This window comes from Pseudorca crassidens, chromosome 6, assembly GCF_039906515.1.
Source record: "Pseudorca crassidens isolate mPseCra1 chromosome 6, mPseCra1.hap1, whole genome shotgun sequence".
Lineage (NCBI taxonomy): Eukaryota > Metazoa > Chordata > Mammalia > Artiodactyla > Delphinidae > Pseudorca > Pseudorca crassidens.
Genome location: NC_090301.1, coordinates 86368915 through 86388043, shown reverse-complemented (window position 1 = coordinate 86388043; position 19129 = coordinate 86368915). Strand labels below are relative to the sequence as shown.

At 35.3% G+C, this 19129-nt stretch overlaps 1 protein-coding gene across 1 annotated transcript in view; it reads left to right on the top strand.

Annotated features, from left to right (window-relative positions):
- The window catches only part of ARHGAP15 (Rho GTPase activating protein 15), a 624143-nt gene that overhangs the window by 306185 nt on the left and 298829 nt on the right, over nt 1-19129 (top strand). The window contains exons 7-8 of the mRNA XM_067739897.1: nt 11976-12074; nt 13364-13493. Coding sequence (XP_067595998.1) covers nt 11976-12074; nt 13364-13493 — 229 coding nt within the window. The remainder of the gene's footprint in view (nt 1-11975; nt 12075-13363; nt 13494-19129) is intronic.

Sequence of the window (19129 nt, the reverse complement as noted above, 5' to 3'; positions counted from 1 at the left end):
TATGGATCCAGTCAGTGACTATTAAATGACAGGTGACCAACATGGGTTTGGATGGATCATCTGTCTATAGTCTGGAGTGGCAGGCGCCAACACAGAGTAACTTCCAAACCATGTGTGGAACTCGGTAAACAAAGAGATTCCTAATCCCTACTCCAAGGATCTGATCCTTAGGTCCCTGTGAGCATGAGAATCAATACTTCTTATAAAGACCTTGAAGGACAATTCTGATATCAGCCAAATTAGGAATTCGCTAATGAGTAGATGTAGAGATTGGATTGTAGCAACACAAATCAGCAGTAGGGAGATCAGACAGGGAATAACAGTGGCTTGAATTAAAATAAATATCAAGAAAGATGTCTGAAATAGAGATAGTAATTAAGGATTCATTAGTTTATAATTCTGATTTAAACAAATAACAAAGTGGGTAATGTCATTCAGGAGTATGTCCCTAATTGAGAAGAATCATGGCTTATGAGAGAATGCTGATAAAACACCTCCATTTAAAGGGTGAGTGAAGGGAGAATAGCCCACAAAGAGGACTTAGAAATAGACTCTTAATGTCCTCTAGAGATGCCAACTTCTATCCTGCCTCTAAGCCATTATACATTCTGCTCCTGTCACCTGTGTTATTCTCTTCCCCCTCCTTTTCTTTTACTAAATCTCATCTGTCCTTGTAAGGACCTTCTCCAACATTCTTCCCTGAAATGCAAGTTTACCCTTAGAGAAACTTTGGTTTGTTCCTTAAAAGTTAGTACGTATGTCCCATCTTGGATCATGATTAATTATTGCTTTCTAGTTGTTTTTCCGTGTCACCCTAGATTTTAAGCTTGTTAAGAGCAAGGGTCACTGTTAACTTTTTTTTGGAATACCTCATCATTCCTAGAATTGAATGCTAATAGGTGTTCACTAGGCATCTAATGATCAGTGGTTGCTGAATGGCTCTCCAGTGTTGTATGTGATGAATAGTGATCTATATGTCCCAATATACACAAAGTACATGGACCTGTTGTCCTGGTGCAATTACTAGTAGTGCTTCTTTTGCCTTCAAAATTGTCACAGTTTAGGCAATAAATTATATGGTCACTCTACTGATAATGCAATCTATATTTTTTTTAAAATCTAGCATTTTAAAATGGTGCTATTTCTAACACAAATATAGTTTTGTTTTGGAAATTAAGGAGTGTTAAAGTTTTTCTGCACACATGTAGCATAAGTAATATGTCACTCCAGATGTCAGATGTCCCCATTACTGGCCTGTTTTTCAGTTGACAGATGTCATTGTCTATTATAAAGTCATGAGTGGTTTATTTTTTAAAAAGTGACATCAAATGATATATCTACTATTGTATTATATACACATTATGCCACTAAATTATAGTTTTAGAAATGTCAGATACTTCTACATGTTTGTTTAAAGAGAACCCTTTTGAATAAACAGTGATTTTCTCCCAAAAGCAGAATTATCACTTTTGCTCATTTTCAGGGAAAGTTTCATCATTTTCAACTTATTTAAACCTATAATTCATGGGGAAAGAGAAATTTCTTCTCATTCATGAACTTCCTAATTACACATATACTTAGTCTGTTATCCTTAGTGAATAATGATGCTGTTTTATAAAGGCCAAAATCTAGATTGTCAAGCTCTTGGTTAAATACAATTTCAAAATTTTCAGAAACCAAAAGTAAGGTTTTGCTATAGTATTAACTTTACTTCTTGGATTAGGAAGTTTCGATTCCAGACAATAAAAATTCACTAGTTGATCCCCAAATCCTCACTGAGTATTTGTCATTCTGCCCAGACCATGTAGTGTGACATCAGAGAAGGAAATAGATACCCTTCGTTCTTGTGATCTACACATTCTCCCAGAGTAATTCTCAGTTCCCTCATTTCCCAGGTTGAAGTGGCATTAATTCTGTGAGAATAGTTCATCTGTGCCTGGGTAATCGGTGTTTACTAGAACAGCACAGAGGCGCTCTGTTTATGTCTGACAAAGTAGTTATAAATCACATTTCTTCAGATCATAAATACACATTTATCTTTAGAATATATCACCAACTGAGTCATTTTGATGTAAATATTGCACCTCTTAAATATAATGATGATAATCGAGGCTGTGAATCTACAGATTTGTGCAAGTGCTCCCTTTTTGATAACTGAAAATATTTAAATCGCAGAAGTTTTAACATCCTATGAGAAGTGGCAGACAGAGTGGGACCTACCAAAGTTGCAACTATTTTCTCTGAGTTATGAATAAGGCAGTCTCACTGGCTTCTGCAAGGAAATCACAGTACGTTTTCTAAGTTGGTAGGCTTTTGTTGTGCTGGGAGCAGCGGCCCGGAAATGACTGACTCAGAGGGAGTCCTCAGCTCCTTCCCTTCTTTTAGTTCTGGCATCACATAGAAAGGGCTCTATGGCAAAGCGTTATAAACAAAACAAAGTGAGCAATAGTCTGCAAATTTTCTCATTCAGTCAAAAGACCTGTGGGAACCATCCAGGTTTCTCAGACTGGTAAAGAGTCCATCTTTAGAGAGGTCCCCAAGATGATGGAGAATCAACATTGTGATGGCATTGCCATCTCTCTCTTGTTGGCATCCTTGTCTGGAAACTGTCTCAGTTGGCTGTAATTTTACTTGAAGATTAAAGCACAGATTTTTATATGTATCTTCTGTTCTCTGAATGTAAAAAATATAAAATACACCTACATTCATTTCTCACTGGCAGTTTTGTAATTCAGCAGATTTCTGTTTTTCATTGAAACCTGGAGTTGAATTATCTTGAGCCGGAAGGCATTCAAGGTGCTGTTTTTTGCTCAGCTATATTTTTCTATAAGCACCTAATTGTTTCAAAAAGTGATGTACAGTATGCAAAAACCTGAATCTACTGCAAAATAAGTCTGTACAGCACTCACGTTAACAGGTGTTCTCATTAATGTAAGTAGACATGGAACAATTCTTGAATGTTTTATAAATACTCATAATCATGGCCAAATATGTTACAATAGCATAAAGATACATACTTCAACATCTTTCATCCTTGTTGTGCAATGTCAGCACTTATTAACAGAAGACATGTGTGAGTAATAAACTAGGGGCAACAATACCTATTTCTACTTAAGTGACTGTATCTTAAATTAACTAATACTTCTAAATAAAAAGTTTGCTTGTTTATTAATGTTGATAATGCTTTACTGAACATAATGGCTGCAACATTGATGGACCAGCAATGAGCACTTTTGCATCACTGAGGTTCTCTAAAGGCTTGACCCATTAACCTTAGGATTAACTCTCGAAAATCTTCAACTGTATCCAGTTTTGAGTATTGTCAACGCTCAATTAGAAAGATCCACACATAGGGCGAGATTCTTGGATGATCTAGTATAGATTACCCCTGCAAAACACATGCTTTGGAATATAATCAAGAACATTCTATTCTAGCAATATGCATTGAAATACAGACCCACTTTTGGTGCTTCCTGAGTCCCTCCACGTTTAGTCCTATTGTCTGACGTCTAGGGCTTATTGACTGATGGGAAAACATAGTTTCAGATTGTTGTTCCCAGTCTTCAAAATGGATTGCCTACTCTACTCTGATAAAAAGTGTTATCAGGGCGCTTCCTTGGTGGCGCAGTGGTTGAGAGTCCGCCTGCCGATGCAGGGGACACGGCTTCGTGCCCCGGTCCGGGAAGATCCCACGTGCCGCGGAGCGGCTGGGCCCGTGAGCCATGGCCGCTGAGCCTGCGCGTCCGGAGCCCGTGCTCCGTGACCGGAGGGGCCACAGCAGTGAGAGGCCCGCGTACCGCCAAAAAAAACAAGTGTTATTAGTAGATATCCAAATAAACTACTTACGTTGCCTGACAGTACACAATGGTATTTTAACTTTCAAAATTCTATTACAATGGAGGATGAGTTAAATACTGTATGCTATGGCATATCAAACAATAGGATGTAATGCATTCAGTGAAACGTATAAGGTAGATATAGCTCACCTATATATTACTTACTTAGTGCCCCTTAGGTGTGGGTTGTGCAGCCATATACTGGATAGACAATTGCCCTTGGCTTCAGAGTAATTATAGTGTAGTGGGGGGAATAGAGAAATCAATAGGGAACTGCAATGGAGAGCAGTATGTCCTATGATGAAATAGAAGCAGGATATCACAGAAGCACTTAGGAGGAACATCTATTTCAGAGAACGCTTTCCTGAAAAGCTGACATCTAAATTGATTTGAATAATATCATAGAGGAAGGCACAAGGTTCTGCACAAGGGAAACGGTTGTGCAGAAACTCTGAGGGAAGAAATAAGAATTAGTATGGGACAGCTGGACAAAAAAAAAAAAGAAAAAAATCAATATGGCTGGATTGTAGAGGTGCAGAGGAAAATGTGGAACAGGGGGGCTGCAGAGCAGGTAGATGGCAGAGCACACAGGGTCTGGCAGCCTGAATTAAAGGTTTTATTTGCACTGCAGTGTACAGCTGTGGGGAATCTCAGAATGATATCAAGCAGAGGAATGGGATGATCAGATCCAAATTTCAGAAAGATCACTATGGCTACAATATGGAGCATGGATTGGAAGGGAAAACATAGATGAGATGGTGGGGAGACAAAAAGATATTGTCATTAAATCCATGTGGAAGATGATGGTAGTATACATAGTTAAATACATTAAAATTCCATGACAGTATACATGACTTTTCATTAAAATTATAAACACATATAATGTTTATCCATGAATCAAAAAAATTGAACGATAGCAATTTGGTGTACCTTGGGAAAAGGGAAATTTTGTGTTTGTTATACTTTTATATTTGGTAAGAAACTTTAAATTGGGCATTTCTTAAGTAAACACAGAAATAGTGACAACCATTCCAATTTGAAAATAGTGGGAACAGCAGATTCCCAAATGTCATGTGACTAAATGAGTAATTTTGCACAGTGAACATAGCTCAAGCTAGAAGCCGATCTGTGGTTGGCAGGGATTGAGTGGTGGGTACCAGCGAACACGAGCCCTGGGATGATGAGTTTACCTAGAGGCAGTTGCTCTCCCCAAGTTTAAAAATTAACATTAACAGCAATAAAACTCTAAGCTGATATCTTTATACACCAACTGCTTCGATTAGTCACTTTTTCAGTTGTTTTTCATATGAGCACCACAGGCAAAAGTTTTGGTGTAGCTGACTGCAAACGTGTAGAAACTGCTAAACTATCTACTAATTACTTGGATAGTATTCTTTGATGAATATTGAGAAGACTGTTTCTCAGTAGTTAAAGTATTTTACTACAGGTAAAAGAATGAACACGAGTTTTGTTTTTCTTTTTTCTTTGTTTGAGTTTGGGTATTTCATTCATAAACAGAGAGGTAGAGTGGGCAAGTGATTCAGGGTGTGAATGTTCACTACGGGACCAGTTTTATTACGCAGAACAAATCTGTGTTGTAGGAATGCAGGGACCAAATTATTTGAGTGTCAAAGGTACAGCTCAATTTCAGTTAAAAAACACTGTTTCTTGAAAGTTTGACCTTAAACCTTGGATTTCGGAACACACTTAAAATCTGTCGTGTATATTGCCCAACATTTGTTTACTTTCCATTAAATAAGAAATTGCTTACATGAGCAGGTTATTTTGATATGATGACACCACTGAGGGTTCCAGTAAATGTACATGCAAATCAATCAACCCCAAACACATTGAAAACATATCCAATAAACCTCTCGAAACTAATGAACTCACGTTTGTTAACACAAAGGGAGTTGTGGATACACAGGATCCTTTGGTGGCCAGGCTCATTTAGTAGCGTGTGGATTTTAGAACATTTCTCAGAGTCAGAAGAAACGGGGTAATTATAACATAAGGTTCAACATCTTTAGATATGTAGAACATTTTCCGTTGCTTAAAACAAATATTCCCTAAGAAAGTATAAAACATTTTTCTGACTTGCAAAGTTTTTGCAGTCTATCATTTAAATTACTTAAATAAAGGGAGCTTTACTGGTCCCCAAAGCTGAGAATATAACACCCTCCATGCATATTAGCTTGATCTTCTTGACAGACCAGAAAAGTGTTTGTGTGTGCCAATTAAAACGAAAATGGATCCCTAGTGGCTTGTTCCTCACCCGACTTCTGAAGACTGCTATCATTGTTTGCTAGGATAAGGCTGCTATCCAAAGTAAACAAACTTTTCAAAACTTTCATGACAGATGGGGGTTACAAATGCATTTTAATAAGAGAGTTGCCAAAGCAACTTTTTTTTTCTAATCAGCATATATTTACTTAACATCTAGCAACATTGGGAACACAAGGCAGATACTTTCTCACAAAATGTTTTAACAAGTAACATTTTTGGAAAGACAAATTGAAGACCTTTTACTTCTAACTGATATTTTACCCTCAGTTTTATGTTAACTTTGCTCGACATGTTAAGAAAAATGTTAGGAGTTACACAAACCAGATTGTAATTTGAGACAGACATGCAGCTTGATAATGTAATTTCTTTGGTGGTCATAAACACCTTTGAGACCAAGTAATTTAACTATTAGTATAACCATGACAACGTCCATATCAAATGTGGAGTGTGATGCAAGATGAAAAAAAAATGTTAATCTGAGGGATTTTTTCAAAGCATTATTGCTTCAATTTTAGGTCTTGACATCTCACTATGATGTGGCCAAGATATATATTTCTTATGCTATTAGAATTAAATAAAGATACAACCAAAATTAATAGAAAAATTATTTTCACTTCAAATGAATTTGCTATACTTTGACATAACTTTTTATATCTACTTAATTTAATTTAAACATAATGGTTTCATCAAGAAGTCCAAAGTGTCTCCAAATATAGTAGCAATTAAATTCCATTCCTCTTAAATGGGTAATCTGCTTACTTGTAGAATCACTGTAGACACACGATTTAACATTTTTCAAGGCTCTTTGGATATCTGGCATATTTTATTACACATTTCCTATATACAGTTTCAACTTTATTAAGATGGAATAAACCCTCCTTAGGCTCATCATCAAAGTTTGATCCTAAGCAAAATGTGAAAGATACTTAGTTCAAACATAGGATTGTTTTAGTTCTTTCTAGAATCTCAAAGAGTTTTTTGGGTGCTCCAATTCTGTTTTAGATATATTTTTTTTTTTCGTAGCAGGATAGTAGCTGTTTTTGAGGGAAAAAAAAAAGAAAGAAAGAAAACATCTGAGAAACAATATTGGTTGATCTTTGAAAATTGTGCTATCTTTAGCATAACAGTAAAGAAACAAGCAACTTTTGTCTAAGATCTATATTCCAAATTTCACAACTGAAACCAAATCATCATGGTCCTTTTCCCATATGCAGAGTCCTTGACTGGTATACAACTGTTTGCTAAGAACTAGTGAACTAGAAATCAAGATCTTTGTAATCTCTTAATTCTGTCATTTAAAGTGATGCCAATTTGATAGAATGGCATTCTCATTTTCCTCATTTGCTTCATTTTCTTCATTTGCAAAATTACTTTATGATAGTGGAAGAAAGCTGCATTTGAAGAATGTTTAATATGTGCTTTGAGATCATTAAAGCTGTTATCACTTTGCATACCAAGTGGTAGTATTCATATCCTTAATATACTAAAGTTCTGATAAAGTCAACCTTTAAAGAATAACATATCATGACCAATAGTTTATATATAATTCCATGATACAAATGTGTCTGCAGTAATTACTCCCTCCTCTGAAATCTTGGCATGAGCATTGTCTGTGCCACTCACATTGGGACTTAGTATAAGCCATTTTCTATTGTTATTTATCCTTATACTCATATGTCCTGTTTATCCAAACAGAGTGTGAGCTCTTGAGGGTGAGAGTTGTGTATTCTTAGCTTCTAACAATGCGCCTTGCACTTAATAGATGTTTAATCAGTCCTTATTGATGATTAGGGAGATGTTCGGTGAGAAATACATCTTCTCATTCTCCTGAACTAAAATTATGTGTGGGGTTTATTCTGCAGTAGGTAAGTTGTTACTATCAAAGAGGGGAACACGTGTCACTTGTTAACTCTAGCACCTTTGATAGTCTCCCAACATTCATTTGAGGTCAACTGGAATGGAAGTAGCCGACAATATTTAACCATCAAATATGTTTTACTGATGAGGCATCTATAACGTAAAGTTGTTCATTGATCATTATCACATACATTTGGTTATTATTTATAAAAGACTGAAAAATAACTAAAGTAATATGTCTATAATGTTTCCTCTATGGAGCTATGAATAGTTTTAATTTGTTTTTTCATTATCTTTAGTTTTTCTAAATTCTCCACAGTAAATTTAATGTCTTAAAATCAGGAAAAAAAAAGTGATGTTCTGAAAATTTTTTGTTTCTATTCTGGTAAACCAAAGTATGGAAAATGTTAATAATATAAATACCATCCTACATATTAATTTCTCATTTAAGTGAACATCCAACAGGGGAAAGACTAACCGCCAGAATGCATTTTGACAAGAGCAGTACTTAATTGGCAATATTGAAAAGGGCAATACTTAAACATAAACCCTACTCATTAAAAGTCCTTTAAGCAGCTTTAAATTAGCATAACTATACTCCATTTGTTAATTAAAGGTTAGAAAACAAATTTCTTCTCTCCTTGTCTCTAATCAGTGAAGTTTGGAGTTGGGATGTACCTGCTTTCATCTTCAGAGGAGCCCTAACAAGGACACAGACTAAGTTATGTCCCTAGCCCAGGGAAACTATTGCAGAATTAACACCAGAGTCTTGAGGAATGTGTCTGTTCTGCGTGTTGCCCAGTGGATATGCTTATATAATTTCTTAGGCATACACTTATTACCAGCAAGAATTCAGGTGGTCATTATTTAGCGAGAAAACGTTTCAGGCAAATTTCCTGCCAGGTATTTAAATACATCTATTCCTGACAACAGCAGAAAATTTCATTGAGACGGCTTTGGTGCCAGGATATATCCCTTCAAAATACAACTTAGTGGAGATAAGGGATTTCAAGAGGCATTTGTCTAAAGTAGGCTTTGAAGCAAAGTGTAGACCAACAGCTCTTGCCTAAACCCATCTTTTCTGTAAGTTCTTCCTTCATCTACCGTATTCCAGCATCTGTCAGTTAGACAAAGCACGATACAGAAAGAATACATTAGCCTGGCTTAATATCAAATCTTTTATGTCTGTTATCAGTTCTATATCACTCTATAGTGTCATCAGGAGATAATCAAACATTTAGTCAAAGCTAACATTTACTGATATCTTTTTTTTTAAGAGTGTTGAAAATTTGATTGTTCAAAGTGCAAGTATGATTCAGCAAACCATTTATCAGAAAACCTAAAGAGGTAATGTTAAAAAAGTGGATTGAGAAACCTGAATTAAATGTGTTTTACCAGCCAAAGACTTTGAAACTGCTTTCCTGTGAGTGATTGGAATGGAGCAGAACAGTCAATTACTGACTGTAATTAAGAAGTGGATGCATTTAAACTGTAGAGAGCAGTAGCAGACTTCTCCAGACTGCCTAGTAACTTGAAAGATTAGTGGGAAGACCAAGAAAAGGATGTAAACTGTATCTTTCTGATAGTATGTTTTGAATGAATTGCATTCACATAGTTCTCTGATCCAGCTTCTCAAAATGAATTCATAAATCACTGGTTATGTACAATTAATGCAGTAATGTATTTGGACAAAGAAACTTTTAAAGTACATTTTGCTCTTGGTTGTGTTAGGAGTAAAGATCCCCTTTGCATTGCGTAGCATGCACCAAAACTGCAAATGCACTGCTGAAGTACTTACATTTTATCACTGTTTGAATTTACTAGACTGAAAACTGAACCATACTGGCTCTTTCCTAAACCCTCAGAATATGTTTGTTTCTGGTACTTCGAAAATGTTCCTTTTTATAATTTTAATAATGGTTTATTTATAATGACAGAGAAATAGGTTGTACACTGCCTTTGGGCTAATTGATTTTTCTTTGTGTATGTTAACAAATCGTAACATTATATAATACATTCTTAATCAAAATATTTACCTTCAGATTAGGATGAAGGTAGAGGTCAAGGACATTACTAGTTTTCTTGCGTTAGTTAGAAGTGACCTTATATTTTTAGATGACTATTTCTGTGGCAGCACTTTATAAAGTAAATATTTGGAACTTTATGTAAGTAAAGACCATTGTAAGTGTGTTCAGATAATTAAGCAAACATCAGCTTAACTGTCTTTTACTAGATACATAAAACAGAGGACTATTTGGAGGCTATTTTGAGCCATCCCGACTCTTGCACGCAATTTTACTTAGAAAAAAAGAGTGATAGGGCTTCCCTGGTGGCACAGTGGTTGAGAGTCCACCTGCCAATGCAGGGGACACGGGTTCGTGCCCCGGTCCGGGAAGATCCCACATGCCACGGAGCGGCTGGACCCGTGAGCCATGGCCGCTGAGCCTGCGCGTCTGGAGCCTGTGCTCCACAATGGGAGAGGCCACAACAGTGAGAGGCCCACGTACCGAAAAAAAAAAAAAAAAAAAAAAAAGAGTGATGGGCCCTGGTAATCTGTCAAACGCTAGTGTGGATAATTAAATTCCTCTTATTTTCTAATCTTTCACTTCTCATAATTTGAATGTACTTTGAATAGTTCCTTTTCTTACAATTGTAAAAAGTTGGAATCCAACTCACTCAAGAATGGTTGCATTGCAGCACTGATTAATGTTGCATCTCTAAATAGTTTTTTCTAAAAATCAATGCAAATGAATATATATGTATGTGTGTAATCAAAGATTGCTTTAAAACTCCAGGATTATTGTCATTAAATGTTGCCATAAGAATCACTGAAACCTTCAGAGTGAGCTATTTGGGGTAATAATTGTCACTTTAATGATAGAATTACAGAGACATTTTGTAGCATGATTTGTGATTTTCTGAACTTGTGCCACGTTTCAGCATTTACCTCCTATTTAGAGGAAGTAAGGCTGAGAAGAGGTGACTAGCTCCTGACTGAGTATTTTGAAATGTCAGTCCTCTAAACCTCTGAAGCTTTGCTTGATGTGTGACAGTAGTTGGGAAATGTTCATCTTCCTGTTGAAACAAAAAGTCAACAATACAAAGGGAAAATCTTCACAGTTCAGATTGATAGCTTAATTCGAAGAGCGTGTCCACACCCACTCTAATCAAATTCTTGTCTAAGTAGTCCTTTATGTGTGAAATCAAGAGCATTGCTCTGTTTTCTATAGGGCCACATTCTTCTCTCACAATTCCAGGGAGAAAAAGATTCCCTGCAATGAAAAACGTATAGTTGCATGCTAAATATTGCCAACTACTTAACAGCCCTAAGAGTCTGGAACAGGAATGTTCATTTGATAAGTACTCTCCATGAGAGGTTCAAATATGTAAATGAACTTTTATTCTAATGTACTCCCTTTGTGGGGAAATTGGTCCTTTATTGCTTTCCTATAGGTCTTTATGATAGGAAAGTAGAAGTAGCCAAATGTTATTCGTTAGAATGACCTTTCAGAAAAGTCTGCATTAGTCTCTTTGGTAAATAATCTGTTTTAGTGCCCTCCATAAAATGAAAACAAATATAGAGATACTATTTGATTTGAAAGAGACAAACAGGAAAGAGCCAAAAGTGCAGAATGAATTCTGACACACCCGAGTGCATTTTTCTGAGGTTCTGACTTAAGTGGATACTGTCTGCATTATTCTGAACTTCCTGGCTTCCTTTCTGCATGAGTTGGAGTAATTCAGCTTTAGGCCTACTCTGAGTTAATTGTTCTATTATTAAAACAATAATATATTTGTTATGACATGAAAAAATCGTTTATAGAGAGCAGTTCAAAATGATCCTAGTCTCCCAGTTTCCAGAAAGACAATTACTGGAATACAAGAAAATATCTGAGTGTATTAAAGTGTGTTTTTTAAAAAAGTATATATTTTTTAATGTAAGAGATCTATTTTATTTTATATGGTTTGCTTACCTCTCAACTTTTTTTTTTTTAGATCACAACAGTATCAGGAACTGAGTTCCTTCTGCAGTCAGATATTGACTTCATCATATTGGATTGGTTCAACGCTATCAAAAATGCAATTGACAGATTGGTATGTATTTGTTTTGGCTGTTACCTTTATTAATTAGAATGTAGTCATTTAAATCTATTGCTTAGGCATAAGCACACATGCATTTAAGTAGATCCTATGAATTGAGAGTTAGTAAGTTATTTTAAGTTTAAATAGTCCACGAAAACCATTTTCAGTAGAGAGGATTTGTGGAACTAAATGTCATTTGATTTCTCTCTTTCAAAAACACAGTGCATTCATTTTTTTCCTGAAATAACACAGACGTTCATTCACTGAAGTCTGTGAAAAGCACACAAGAACTTAATAACTACTGAATTTTCACATTTTCAGTTTATGCAATCTATAATACATATTCTTGAAAATAAATATCAATGTATTTAAGCCCATACTCACTGTTATAATACCAGTAAACAATAACCCTTTGTATTGATTTTCATTGTTCTTCCAGCTAAGCTAGATTGTTCTTCTCATGAAAATTATGTATCTAGAACTTCATGAAATTACCCTAAATTCACACATTTAGAGTATGTTCTTAAAAGAGTCAAATTATTTAAAACTACTCATTTTATACTGTTTCTCGACCAAACATCTTATTTTAGGACACTAATATGTGCAAAATCTTGAGAAGAAAATATTCTTGAGCGTTTTTAATAATGTATACAAAAACTACAACATTTTTGTGTAATTTTACTGTGATTTAATCACACACTTCCATTATATAACTTTGGGATCAAAACTTTAAAAAATAAAATAACAAATTGACTTTTTCCCATCATCAATATAGTTCCCTTATCCAGGCACACATGAGTACTCACGCACACACACACACACACACACAGATTGCTGTTGTCATTAAGAGTGGACTCTGGAGTCAAACTTCCTGCATTTGAAAGTTTGAATCCAGGTTCTATCATTTACTAGCTGTGTGGCCTTAGGCAAATTACTTATCTCTTTTGGCTTCAGTCTCCTTGTCTGGAAAATAAGGATAATAATAATAATACCTACCTCATAGGATTACTGTGATGATTGAGTTAATGCACGGAGTGCTTGGGGTATGCACAGCATTTAGTAAGTTTTATATATATATATATATATATATATATATATGTATATGTGTGTGTGTGTGTGTGTGTGTGTGTATATATATATATATATCATTATTAAATTTGAAAATTGAGCTTAGCTTAGGGGCCCTATTCCAAAATAATTATCTTATTTCAAACTTCTCTTTAACAGCAAAATAGATCACAGAACTATTCAGTGCATTTTTTCTTCCTTGTAAAATTATCCCATCTAATTGTCATTTCCAGCCAAAGGATCCAAGTAGTCCTTCAAGAAACCTGGAATTATTTAAGATTCAGAGATCCTCCAGTACTGAACTACTAAGTCACTATGATAGTGATATAAAAGAACAGAAACCAGAGAACAGGAAATCTTTAAGTAAGTATTTTCTTTTGACTTGCTCATTTTAACTCTGTTTAAATGCAGTGCTTATGAAATATAAATGCATTGAAATGAGATTTGAGCCAAACTCATACTACTCATGGAAGATTCGTAGCCATTTTCTGGCCAGGGATTCATGCACTGGAGGGCAGTCTGGGCGCTTTGCATGCGTCATTGTTGGTAATGCCTTTTGAAAAAATAATTGTTCCAAGGTCATGGTCTCTGCTTACAGCAAACCTCTGAATCTCTGAGTAATAACCATGGCGTTCAGATTGGTGATTGATTTTGAGAGTGGGAAATGTCAAGTGTCTCCAAACCTTGGTAAGCTGACTATTTGATTTCCATACGTTAAAAGATATATGAGTGACCAGCATAGTTGGCTCAACATAAACCAACAGACTATGCAACTTTCTACACTTTTAGACCACCAGAAAGATTTAGAAATGTGGAATGTGGATTAGATGTTCTCCAAGGTCATATCTATTTCTAATATTCTGAAAGAAATGAATTTGAAATGAAAAGGACCAGTCTGTCCACTTATATAGTGACCTTGAGCATATCTCTTAACCTTCTTCACTCTGATTATTCCTCAATAAAGGAAGTTATGAAAAAGTGTCGTGCATATCTCACAGAGTTGACATGAGTCTCAGCTTCCTAAAAGAACAAGTAGATATCTCTGGAATTAGAGAAAAACAATTTCCCAAAGTCTTGTAAATTATAATACCTTTCTTGCATCATCTGTCTACCTACACTGAATCTTCTGAATCAACATTTTTTCTGCAATTTCCCTCTGACCGAAGATCAGTGTAGTTATAGCCTAGCTTTTTGAACTTAAGGAGAACTCAGTAAGTAGAGAAAGGCTGATTATGGAATATCTCCTTATCTACATATGTATATGAGTAAATATGCTAGATGACCATATGTGTAGATACACATATTTGTGTGCATTAGAGAGTATTATACATATTTATACATAAATGTACATGTACATTCACCCACATGACAAGAAAGAGGGAAACTATTTATATGTGATACTATATCTTCCAAATCTAAATTATTAGGAACCCAAATCTAGAAACAGCATGACAGCTTTGAGTAAGAGCACCCTTTCAAAACTGTCATTATTCAAAGAACCATACCGTAGTTTCAACAACTGTTAGGTACATTATTTAGGTAGCAGTTGTGTTAACTTAGAGCTTAAAATTATCAATGTTAGTGTCTTGGACTGTATGGTGCTTTCCAAATTATTTGTGGAAGATAAACAATGCCATTTTTAAAAGTTTTCCGTATGATGGTACAGTTTGAAGTTATCTCATTTGAAGATTTCTCTTGAATTCCTGGTCATTGTCCCTCTTGACTTCATATGGGATCAGACATAAGATTTTAGAATTAGAATTCAACTGTGAGTACATAATTAATGTTAACTACATAAACATTTGTAGTGGATATAAAAGGATGCATGAGGCAATGAGCAGTAGCTCTGGAATCTCAGATATAATTGCTGGTTTGGAGGAGACCTTGGCACATTTCTGAAGCCTAAAGCTCAGGAGAAAATAAAGGTTTATAAAAGTGTGTGTGAGAAACATTGAGGTAAATGGATTTTGTATTCAGCAATAGTCACTTGAAATGTTTTCAGACCATACTGGGGAAAAAAATTCCTACAGGTAGAATACCAGCCGCTTCTCTTTAGAATTTATTTTTAACTGGGAGAGACAGTTATTTGTCTATTTTGGGCTTAAATTCGATGCTGTCTAAAGACAAGGAAAGAGACATATAATTCATTCTATTCATTTCAAAATGTATTTAACTGTATAATGACCTCATATTCACCTTTTTCTTTGCAGTTAAAAAGTAATGATAGCTAGCAAATACTGAGTACTTACTGTTCAGGCATTGTTCTAAGTGCTTGTCTTATATTGATTTACTTAATCCTTCTACTAACCCAATGACATAGGTACCATTATTAACCCTATTTTATAGATGAGGAAACTGAGGCACAGAAAATTAAAGCAACTTGTACAAAAAACAAGTTATGGAGACAAGTTTCAAACCCAAGCAAACCGATATTAGAGTCTGTGCTTTTAACCATCACACTATAGTGAAATGAACAAATAAAAGGTAAACTTAGTTTATATCAACCTTGGCCTTGGGTGGAAATATTACATTAAAGATGAGATCCATATAAATCAATAAACTTAAATAGGGACCCAAAAACATATTAGCAAAAGAATTAAAACCAGATGTTGCCTTTGGACTTTGATTTCACTGTTAAACTAAAAGGGTCGTTTAATCTTTACTGCTAGCCCTAATTTTAGAAAATGCTTCGTTACTGTATTTTGGTGGATATTTATAGTTGTAAGCCTTTTTTAGGACTAGTATATTTTTTGCAACGTAGGATACAGTTAATATCCATCTAATACTTTGAATGAAGTTCATTCGGTATTTACATATTCATTTTCATTTGAAAGGCATAATGATTGACCCACCCACACAATATCAAATTAGCTATGCATTTAAAATAGTGATTGGCATATTTTATATTTGATGCTTTTTAAAATATTTTTTCAAGTAGGAAATACGCTCTGTGAAACCCCTCTGATCTCAGTCCCAGATTTGAGCACCCAAACTTAGGTTTTTAAAGCATGAATTCGGTTTTATGTCACCCTCTTGAGATTAAATAATTATGTGGAGTTAGAGAGTCACAGTGTCTCCTTCCTTATTAGCAGTCTAAGAACAAACTTTATTGTCAGTTTGCTGCCTTTGGCTTCCTGTGCCCTTGATGTTCCCACGAGTTTTGTCGCCAAGATTGTAGACAGATAAAGCCAGAATTACTTTTTTTAAAGGCATGTGAACATCATTAGCAGCTAACAGGTGGTCATTTCATTGTCCAGTTTCTCTGTATAACATGGGAAAAAAAATATGTACTTTCAGTGAGTGAATCAGAAAGTTAAGTGCTTAAATATACTTTCCTTTTTAAAATATGATTCTAACCTGCCAACACTATTAAGTACTAATCAGATATTTTAAGATATCAGTTGAGTCTAACAGACAAGAAGCCAGAAAATTCAATGTAAGGGCCAAATCACTGTGGGAAATTCAGGACACCAGCATGGGATGAGAGTGGGAGAGCAGCTCTCCAGGGAGGGCTGTTATGGAAAGTGGAGAGTCAGTCAAAGAAAATGCTAACATATTTTTCCGAGGAAAGAGAAGCGTCTTCCACTGATGGCAAAGAGGAAAAGCTCAAATATAAATCCAAGAAACCTTGGACAGCTTTCTGAACTTTTCTGAGCTTTACTTTCTAGGTCTATAAAAATGGATCTAATACTGTCCTTGCAGGATCAAGTGAGAATGTGAAATTAGATATGTAAATACTTAGCTCACAGCAGGCACTCAATAAGTAGGAGCTCTTATTATTGCCCTCTATGTCCCCAAGCAGATGGCAGCAAACTAGGGCATGAGCCAAGGGTGGTGTCTGATAGAAGACTGGAGCAAGGCATATATACTTGACATCTTCTCTCTGAGTGTAGAGGAAATAGGGGAAAGGAGCCAGAACTGGATATGGGAGTTATGGCTGCAAAAATCTGAATATGAGCAGCTGGTCTTTTCCCTGGCGACTTCCTAGGTGAAAATGGCAGCCAGGGCATTCTTGGGAGCAGCACACCAGGAACTAGCACAAGGGAGCCAAGAAATACTCTTGATTCATTTATGCCCAGAAGAGCAGTTCATTAAGAAACTCCAGTTGATGGAAAGGATTCAGCATCTAGCCATTTCACCATTGCTTTAGCCATACCTCTAGTTTATTCCCTCATTCATGTATTTATTATTTTTCATTAATAGATATATCTGAAGCCACACCACTAAAATTCCTGGCTCCACACATCTGTACTTTAAACTTTTAAAAATTATTTTTGTATTTAGATTATGCTGTAGGAGTAGTATATCTCATGCTAATCAATTGCTAAGCTGTAAATCCATGTATGGAAATCTTGAATAAGTTTATACAAAATTGATACTTAGCATTATAAATAAGCACCCCAAAATGAACATAAGTTAGAAGAATAAAATCAAAAGTAATAGAACCGAAAGGAAATGGGTTTCCTATTAACTGTCTTTTGATGAAAGCATCATAAAAACCAAATGTATTCTGGGTGAAATCCTAAAAGTATTTTAGATATGGATTTCCTAATTCCACAGCTCCTTAGTGATGCATGTAACAAGAACGTATGTACAAGGCTACAGGAATAAAGATAAGAATGGAAAAATTGGATTGAGATATTTATACAGTGCAGAAAATGAAAATGCTTGTGAAACTTTAGTGATATTTTTGTTTAAAAATTTGCCTGCAAAGTAATAATGGTCATGCCAAGTGAAAACAAGTGTGATAGAGAAGACAGTTAATTTTTGTGCTAATCTAAATAATTATAATACTGGCCATCCACAACTGTATGTAGACTAACTTCTCAAAATCCAATTGTAAACTGGTGGCTTAGACCTCAACACATTTTCGTAAGGAAACCATGTACTAGCCACAAAAGCACACTTGAATCTTATGCAATCATTTTGAATGTTGTTTCTAGGGAACAGTTCATTCTGAGTTTGTTGCACCTCTGTCCTAGGAGCTCTGCCTTCCCAGTAGCATTGCTTTCCATCTGGTTTCCCTTTTTCTCCTCCCCCCACCCTTACACCAACTCCACCAGTGCAATCAGGATTCTCAGAATGGCTTTGGCCAGGAGATTCCTGGACCCTGAAAATCCCCAGTGATGGCAAGGAGGGAATGCAAGGCCTCCAAGCCAGAAGAAATAGTCAGAAAAGGAGAGAATGAAGGACTGGAGAGGAAGTTTTTGCAGCATGGGTGGGGAAGTGAGTCCTCAGCAAGGTCAGATGTTCTTTGTAAGACATGTATGTAATGAGAGATTAGTCTGGCATTGTCCCAAATGTTAACATTTGTTGAATCTAGGTGGTATCTATAGGAGTGATCATGATGCTGTTGTTTTCTGTATGTTTGAAAGTTTCACAATCAAAAACTGGAGTATATACACACATATACACACACACACACAGTTAGGCATTACTCATGTTCACAATTCAATAAAAGAATATATACATTTTCTAATTGTAATTTGAAAATTTTAAGAGAAAAGTCAAATTTTCTGAGTATGAGTTACATTAAGACCTCTTTAAATGTAAAACATTGATAAATCACTGTTTTCCTACTTTTTCTCCAAAAGCCAATATATTTTTTCTTGTGACTATTGTGAACTTTCTGGTAACTATATAATTAACAAAATTTATTAAAATGTTCATTATTATCCAAAATGGAAAAGTCATACTAGTTTCCTGGATAAATACGTAATTAGCAATTGTTCAAAACATATTGTGAGGCCTGTTCTGGAGAATCATATAAATACATATGTTAAAGTTTCTTCTTATTAAGAATTTTGTATAAAACAGCCTAATCTTGCCAATGCATGAAAATAGATGAATAAGCCATCTGCCAAGAAAATGAAAACAATATTAAAATTGCACAAAGAAATTATATCTAGCTCTGAAGAAACAGAAAAACTCTTACCTGGACACACACGAAAAAAATCATAATAGTTGTGTAGAATATTATGGGTAAACGTGTTGTCAGA